Genomic DNA, 8,425 nt, shown 5'->3' on the forward strand with positions numbered 1-8,425 from the left:
GTAAAGTGTATCTGACACAGTACCTCAACAGGCCTGAGCATATATCTGAAATGACAGTGGAAGCTTTTGTCGTACGATCTTCTAGTTGTTTGTGCCCGGTGTTGGCGATATTAATTCCCAAAGGATATCGATGGATACCAGAGAGAGTATGCTACTAGGGCGAACTTGTTGACCATTCGACCAGAACTTCGTTGTTCCTATGTCCTCGTCCGCTCGGCTGACGTTCCACTCTGCCTGTCGAGTCTTGCTGACTGGCCGAGTGGGGTAGCTGCTCGGCCCGACTTCTGCACACTGTTTCTTCCTTCGTACAGCGTTCAATACTCCATTAAGCGTCGGTCCTTTGACACCTCCCCGTTTCAAAGGTGAGATCGAACCAGAACACTCTCCACCCATTGGAGTGTGGTAGCCTCCGACCGACCGATGATATCTGAGTGTTTACCTGATCATCCGACCGAGCGTTGACTGCCTTAACTTTGACCTCTACCATGGCAGTTATCTTCTGCGGGATGAGACCGCCTTATCACCGTATCATTACCCTTTTTAAAAAAATATTTTAAATTCTGTATAAAATTTTTTTATCATTGAAATGTTATTTTTTTAATATGTAAGTAATTCAGAAGAATAAAATAAATTTTTTTGTTAAAAATAAATAATATTTGAAATGGTAAAAAACAAAATTCTTAGGACCTAGATTTTGGAGCTATAAATAGCGTAGAATGGGTAACCATTAACCTAGTTGCCCAATTCAATCGCAGAAATCTTGCGAAGGGAGGCAGAGAGAGAGCAGGAGAATCGGAAGGGGGAGCAATAAGATGCAGTCATCGGAGTCGAGGTTCCTCCAGGAGCTCATACTCTATGCAGCGAGTGCAGTGCTGAGTTCTCTTGTCATCTTCATTGGGTTGCGGCAACTTGACCCTGATCGCGCCGACGGCAAGAAGGCCCTCAAGCACAAGAAGGAGATCGCCAAGCGCCTCGGCCGCCCTCTCATCCATACGAACCAATACGAGGTATTCTTCTTGGTCTGTTTCGTTTCTCGTTATCCCTTCCCCCTTTCCAAGATGGTTTTGGATCCTATTCAGGCTACATTTGTAGCTTTCCTGGCGTCCGGCATCTAGTGGATGGATTTGTATATGAAATTTATCTTCTTTCGGACCTTAATGTGTCTATAGCCTAGACAGCTACACGGGAGGTAACCGATTAGGGTTTGTTCTGCTGGCTGAAATAGTGATTTTTTGGGTTGCTTTTCACTTTCTAATTAAGTAGGTATTTTGGTCCTTCCGTTAGTGAATTTCAAGTTTATAATCGTGCCAGCTTGTGTATATTTTCTCCAGTATCGTTTTCAACTAGTTGCTCTTTGTGTTGTAGCCTTATAAGTCGTTTCATTATGACAAACCTGTAAGAAAAATACAGGTGTGATGTGAGACTGAACTTTAAAGTTTGTTCTAGTAAACATTTGATGAAATTGGAAACTTTAGTAACTTCTGCAACTGAAATTCATGTTGGCTAAGTCTTGAGCTATCTTTTAGCAATCCATGGTAAAGTATGATACTGCCCCCAGGGCATAGCCGAGCCGGTAACTTATATTTCTAGAATTGAGCAAGGGTCAAATCTCGGCAAAAGCTGTAGAAATATCCTCCCACATGGGGGGTCTGCTTGGTGCCTGATTTACTCCATCCCAATGGTGTGGGGTAGTCGTGAGGGGCCGTGGTGACGGATTTCACATTTTGCATAAATGGTAAAGTATGCTACTTATCCTTCTATAAATAAAATAAGCTTGCATACCCAATTTACAATGGGGATGTAAATAACACTAATTACCTTGAAAAGAAGGTATGAAGAGCTTTATTATAAATAAGACCTTAATGTCAAACTTATGCTTTTGGCTGCAACCTGTAATTAATGAAATTGGTCTAAAATATTAAGATAATTCAGTTAATGAGTTTTCAGTAGATTCTACTAAAAATTACTTCATATTGAGCATCGCCCAATCTACTATAAATTACTTCATATTGAGCATCCCCGTTGTTGTAGTCGCAATTTGTAGTATGGTTTGTCATGTTAACGATAATTTTTCTCCAGCTTTCTATCTGTTTTGCTTTAGCTTCCTCTACTTTCTACCACAACACTTCTGTGTTTCTCTGTTCAATGTCAAATATTAGCTTTAGGTTCGTGTCAGCTTTGTTATATTGAGTTATCATGATATGTTTCCCCCTTCCCATGCAATACTCGCTTGCGTGTATCTGAAAATATAAAGATGAATCATTCACAGTCCAATGATTGTTGGGTCTTGCTTGGCCTGTAATATATTGGGTTGTGCTCCTGATATATATTATGGGTTATTATTTTGTTCTCATTGTCCACGTTGTCTATGAGCTCATCCTTCATCTGCTATGTTATTCATGAGCTCAATCTTTGTTTGCAACGTCATTCATGAGTTCCAGTTGTGAGCTCATCCTTCGCCTATTCGGCACAAGGTCTTCTTCTTCTTGACCTTATCTTTGTTGCAAGCTCATCCTTTGCCTGAGCCAACAATGCTCAAGCTCTAACCCTTGTTCCCTAGTCGTAAATGACAAAATGACACTATTTTGAATGTCAAAACAACTTTGGAATGACATAACAAAGGGATTGGCTTGGGATTTATTATCCCTCCTTTTCTTCTCTCTCCTCTTCCTTTTCTTTTTTGTCTTCTGCTCTTCCTCCTTGGTGCCTTGGCACACTATGTCAGGATGATCTGATATGGCATGCCATTGTCTTGTTGTAGTAGGAGACCGATTTCTTCGCTTAAAACGAGATTTCAAGTCTTTCTGTAAACATATTTTATTGCTAACTTCATTGTTCATTATGGGATATATATTTTTTGATAAAAAAAAATTGTCAACAACTATTATTGTATTTTATCTATAGAGTTGGTGTTGAATATTTTTTTAATAATGCCCACTTATGCATCCTACATATTCTATTTGATACCACATATGCACTATGTTGTCATTTGACCGCATGTTGTATATGCTTTTTAAAGAAGACATTGTACTAGGATTCTTCAAGGTGCTTCCTAGGTGATCAAGAAACAAGTGATGAAATATGTAGCTAGTTGACATATCAGTAGGATTTTCATGGAGCCTAGTTGGCCTTTTAAATGGTCAATATGTATTGTCTGTGGTGAACAAACTAACATATTATTTATAAGATTATTGACATATCAATAGGATTTTCATTAACTGGTTTGCCTTCTTATAGTCAATATGTACAGTTTGTAGTGGACAAACTAACTTATTTTTTATAAGGTAATTGGAATTCATATCTGAGCAAATAATAACAATTTTTTAGTAGATAATGGCAATTGCTACTCATAAGATCCTTAATTTTTGGTAGGAACTATTAACTAGTACCTCAAACTCTTAAAATTATTGTTGGATAGTAAAAAAATTAATGATGGTGTTTATATTTATTTTGCAGGATGTAATAGCTTGTGATGTTATAAATCCTGATAACATTGATATTGAATTTGAGTGTATTGGTGGTTTAGAACATGTCAAGCAAGCACTATTTGAATTGGTCATTCTTCCACTTCGTAGACCCCAGTTGTTTTCACAAGGAAAACTTCTTAGCCCACAAAAGGGAGTTCTGTTGTATGGTCCACCTGGAACAGGAAAGACAATGTTAGCCAAGGCTTTAGCAAAAGAGTCTGGTGCAGTTTTTATTAATGTGAGGATCTCAAATTTGATGAGCAAATGGTTTGGGGATGCTCAGAAACTTGGTAAGTCAAGTTTTTATTATTCTGTTAAGTGTGCTTAATGTTTTGTGTATTTACATATTATTTATTGACATGCCTTATGGTTATATCGATTAATAATTTTTTAAAGTAATTTACTGTTAATTCTTTTGTTGTGGTTATTGTGTCTACTTCATGACATGTTGAAACCGATTGTTAGAATATGTTATGATAACACTTCAAGAAGAAAAATTTATCATGCTTCAAGATAAGTGAAGATACAAACCTTTGCACCTTTTTATTTTGTGATATAAACAAAGAAAAAGTAGCTGACATCTTTTGTAGTTCCAAAACAATATTTGCAGAAATTAACTAACTATTCATAATTCTCTCACAATGTTGTCACTACACTCTTGTCATTCTTTGAAATGGATAGATTTCCTTTTTTCTTGATGTTAAAGCAGTTGTATTTAAAAGATGGAAAATGACATTAGAAATATTAATTGTGAAGAAGGAAGAGTTTTATTTATTTATTCATTTGAGAAAAAACATTATGAAAGTATTAAAAATGTAGTGGAGGTGGTTGGTTGATTGGCTGATTGGCGGTTAGTGGGCCAAAGCTTAAGAGTGTAAGTGCTTCAACCTTAATCAGATCTCCCAGCAGAAGCGCCTTGTGCCACATCATCTTTCTAATGCATTATGGTTCCAACATGAATAGAATCATTGCTTCAGACTGATACATCTTGATCGTGGTTCTAGGTTTAGGATCACAAATATGTTAATTTAACATTATTAAGTGCCTCTGGCTGGATCATACCATATGAGTTTTATGCATACCATATGAACATAACTATTGTATGGTACAAGAATGTTCAGATTCTTTAAATCTGAATCCTGAATGGCTATTGATTTTACATTATATGGGAATACAACATCTGCTAAGATTTACTTTCACCTATTTTTCTAAATCATTATTTGCTTGCATTTACACTGGTTTTACTGCAGTTTCTGCTGTTTTTACCCTTGCTTATAAGCTACAACCTGCTATCATTTTCATTGATGAGGTGGATAGTTTTTTGGGTCAGCGACAGCAAACAGATCTTGAAGCATTGACTAGCATGAAAACTGAGTTCATGTCCTTGTGGGATGGTTTCACTACCGACCGTAAGTTTCAGATTCTCCTTGGCATTTTCACAAATTCACTTGAGTCTATCTGGTGAATATATGCTTCATTTCCTTCCATATGAATATATGATGCTTGTTCTTAACCAACAGTTTTCCTAGTTTCCTACTTTTACTTTTATCGTTTACCTGATATGTTTTTCTTTTATATGATTTATCTGATGAGGAAAACCCCCTTTATGCTCTCAATATCTCAAAACATTATAATGCAACTATGTTTCATATCAAATAATCTAGTTTTATTAGTTAAGTTGTTCATTCATCAAGTTAGAGTATCTTAATCCTCTAGTATGCCCTATTATTCTTGTGATTTTGTCCGACTGTTGCAGTTAGATTCATTGTTTTGCCAAGCAAAAACCATAATATTCAAGCTGCATTCCTATGTCCATGTCATGCTTGATTTAGCGATTCCATTTCCCTAGCTCTCAGAGAAAAAAAAAACAACTGATTGTTATTCAGCAATGTCATATCAAATTGAAGATGCATTCCTGTGTCCATTCCATGCAGGATATATCAATCCATTTGCCTAGCTTTCAAAAATAACTGATTGTTAAAGATAATACAGGAATGCCATATAAGAAGAGACAGGAAAATGCTGCGTTTAAATTTGTTAATATTATGACACCACTAATTAAGAATGTTCTGCACTCTTCTTTTTTATGGATATATTTGCTTAACCTTGTGCGTCTACAATGCTGGTTGCTAGAGACAAATATCAATATACCTTTTCTTTTCTTTGCAGGGAATGCTCGTGTGATGGTTCTTGCTGCTACAAATCGGCCATCAGTACTAGATGAGGCAATACAGAGGCGGTTTACCCAAACTTTTGAAATTGGCATGCCTGATCAAAGTGAGAGGGCCAAAATACTAAAGGTGATAGTTAAGGGTGAAAATGTTGAAGAAAACATTGATTATGAGTACATAGCCACCTTGTGTCATGATTTTAGTGGTTCAGATTTGCTTGATCTGTGCAAACAAGCAGCCTATTTTCCAGTCAGAGAGTTACTCAATGATGAGAAGAATGGGATGGCATCCAGAGTGAGTATATTTCATTAATATCAATAATTCTTCAGTAAGTGAGATAGTTTTTTATTTTCAACTCTTCAAAAGTTTGATTATAATAAGTAGTTCGTTTTTAGAACTTTTGGGTATCCATTCAGCATTGACCAATGCATACATCTGCAAATGTCAACTTGTCTCAATTATTCTCCAGTACTGTGTTGAGAAATTAACCTGTGTTCATGTGGCCTTGAGAAACGCATCCGTATTTTGCCCCTGAACAATGCAAGTTCCTCCCTCTAATTTTTTTCCTTGATGCCTGATAAATTTGGGCGTAATTTAGGATTTCATAAGTGATCTTCTCGTGGCATATCCATTCCATATAAGATGCGCTTCTAAGCACTTTTCTCTTCCAGCCACTAGAGTTTAATGGCCGCCAGTCAATGATTGTGTTTGTTATTCATGTCATGTTGTATCTTCATTACTCTGTGGGCCTTTAAACCTGTCGTATTGACAAAATCTTTCTACAAAATTAGTAATCAGGTTTTTTCCCCTCCCTTTTGTCTAACTTAATGAGGACCTTGCATACTACAACTTACTAAAGAGATTCTTATTTGAAAACCATGCTTTTGAGGGTTTCCAAGTCAACGAAAAAAAATTGTAATCTCTTTATTTATAGCATGTTTATTTTGTTTACCCCCTGTTCCTATATAATTGCTGTTGCTAGTTGAAATTTTTTATAATCAGAAACCATGAGTGCATCATAACAATCTCCATCTACTCTTATCAGCAGGGTCCAAGACCACTCAAACAGTCAGACTTGGAGAAAGCATTCTTAATCTCTCCAAAGGCCCTTAAACTAGCCAGTTTAAAATCACCAGCATTGTCTGCATTCTGAGCCAGATAATGATCAGGTTCGTAATGCCATTTTTGAGTTCTCGAAACTTGTGTCTCGCCTAGCTAACAACCAATCAGATAACCAGGGTGTTTAGGTTATTTATATCCAGTTACAAGGTGATCAAGCCCATCTCTAATGCGTGAGCAAGCTACCCCAATCCAGGAACAGATCTGTTTTCTTCACGTTTGCATTGACTACTAAATATCCATCTTCTTTGGCTTATTTGTAAAGCTCATCGAATTGTATCATATCATTTTTTGTGTCTGAATATTCTTTAGCGGGTAGGATATATGAATGACTAGACATCATAGTTTGATTTTTTTTTAGGGAAATATTGTAGATACAATTTCTTAATTGACAAGATACAATGGTTTCAGCGTTTGTTTTGACAGAGTTCGTAGGAAAATGTATCTTGAAATTCTCCTCTTGTATGATAGAAGAATTGCAGTGGCAGGAAATTTTTCCTTGACAGTAACAAAAAAAAAATGAATATTTAGGACAAAATGAGATCGTGACGGCTCGCTGGTTATGAGGTTTTCACTTTTAGCCGTTGTAACTTGCAAGTCCTCCAGCGCTCGTAAACTTTTATGAAATTAAATAGAATAGAAATAGAATATGATTTAGAGAATTAAACAAAATAGTTATTGAATTTCTCGGAATTGGTGATTGGTGTATCAATGTTAGGTTAATAGAGCTTAGATCACCTGGTCTATAAATTGTGCAAAAAGGCGGATCTCGCCGTCCAGCGGCCCCCTAGGCCTGGCCCCACAGGAATCCTAGGAGGAGGTAAATCAGTGGTGAATGTTGGCCCGGGTAAAGCGTGGTGTCTCCGGAATTTAACACAGCCGGCCCATATTATTCATCCAGTGCGCGTCCGTGGACCTTCAACCCTACGACTCATTGTGCAAGGATGTCATGCCTTAACCGGTTGATCCAGCCCGCGGGGGCACCTGGTCTATAAATAAATAGATGAGAGATGGATTATTTATAATTATGGTCTAATTGGAATGGATCATTTATAATTATAGTTGGATTTTGATTACGATCTGGTCGTTATTGGTTATGATCCCTTCTTAGGTTTATCGTCTCTCCCAAGTTATAATTTATGTTGGGGTGGATGACCGGAGGCCGTCCCCCACTTTGCGCTAGGCTATTTGGCCATTTGTCCATTGCTTGTGGCCTTCGGGTTGTCTCCGGTCATTCGTCTCAACCTAAGCTATAATATGAGGAACGGTGAACTCAAAGAGGGATCGCAATTAATTATGGTTGGATCACAGTCACGATCCAACTGTCTGGCCATTTGTCCACTGTTTGTGGACTTCAGGTCGTCTCTGGCTATCCGTCCTAATCTAAATTATAATATGAGGAACGATGAATCCAAAAACGAATCACAATCAATTACAGTTAAATTATCGTTACAATCTTATTATAATTGCTAGTGGTCTATTTCTTGATCTATGTTTTTATAGACAAGACGATATTACTCTTAGGTTGATAGGTCGTTTATCATAAGTACTTTTTGATTTATTGTAATGTTGGATGAAAACTTTATCCCTACTTTTAGAATACTAATTAAAAATAAAAATAATAAAAAAACTTGAAGAAATAAGGCAATAGTGCATATTTAAAGATTG

The 8,425-nt window shown here is 36.8% G+C and overlaps 1 protein-coding gene across 8 annotated transcripts; it reads left to right on the top strand.

Moving 5' to 3' along the window:
• The first annotated feature begins 740 nt into the window (after positions 1-740).
• On the top strand, positions 741-7,178 carry LOC122053165 (outer mitochondrial transmembrane helix translocase-like). 8 transcript variants are annotated; one of them, XR_006132159.1, is made up of 7 exons: positions 741-1,007; positions 3,457-3,757; positions 4,718-4,876; positions 5,637-5,767; positions 5,850-5,932; positions 6,684-6,807; positions 6,869-7,178. XR_006132159.1 is itself a non-coding variant. In XM_042615086.1 (6 exons), the coding sequence occupies exons 1-5, from the start codon at positions 813-815 to the stop codon at positions 6,789-6,791; spliced, it is 1,059 nt and encodes a 352-aa protein (XP_042471020.1). In that variant the 5' UTR covers positions 741-812; the 3' UTR covers positions 6,792-6,807; positions 6,869-7,178. The 8 variants fall into 8 exon arrangements, 4 of the variants coding, with proteins under 4 accessions (XP_042471020.1, XP_042471019.1, XP_042471021.1 ...); XR_006132158.1 differs by having other exon boundaries at positions 6,877-7,178; XR_006132160.1 differs by having other exon boundaries at positions 6,886-7,178.
• Positions 7,179-8,425: the final 1,247 nt, after the last annotated feature.

Source organism: Zingiber officinale, chromosome 3A, assembly GCF_018446385.1.
Source record: "Zingiber officinale cultivar Zhangliang chromosome 3A, Zo_v1.1, whole genome shotgun sequence".
NCBI classification, from domain to species: Eukaryota; Viridiplantae; Streptophyta; class Magnoliopsida; order Zingiberales; family Zingiberaceae; genus Zingiber; species Zingiber officinale.

Bases quoted from the DNA above. Each gene is read 5' to 3' on its own strand.
- LOC122053165 (XM_042615086.1), top strand. From the start codon at position 813: ATGCAGTCATCGGAGTCGAGGTTCCTCCAGGAGCTCATACTCTATGCA. The intron at 1,008-3,456 runs GTATTCTTCTTG...TTTATTTTGCAG, and splicing joins TCCATACGAACCAATACGAG to GATGTAATAGCTTGTGATGT. The intron at 4,877-5,636 runs GTAAGTTTCAGA...TTTTCTTTGCAG, and splicing joins GGATGGTTTCACTACCGACC to GGAATGCTCGTGTGATGGTT.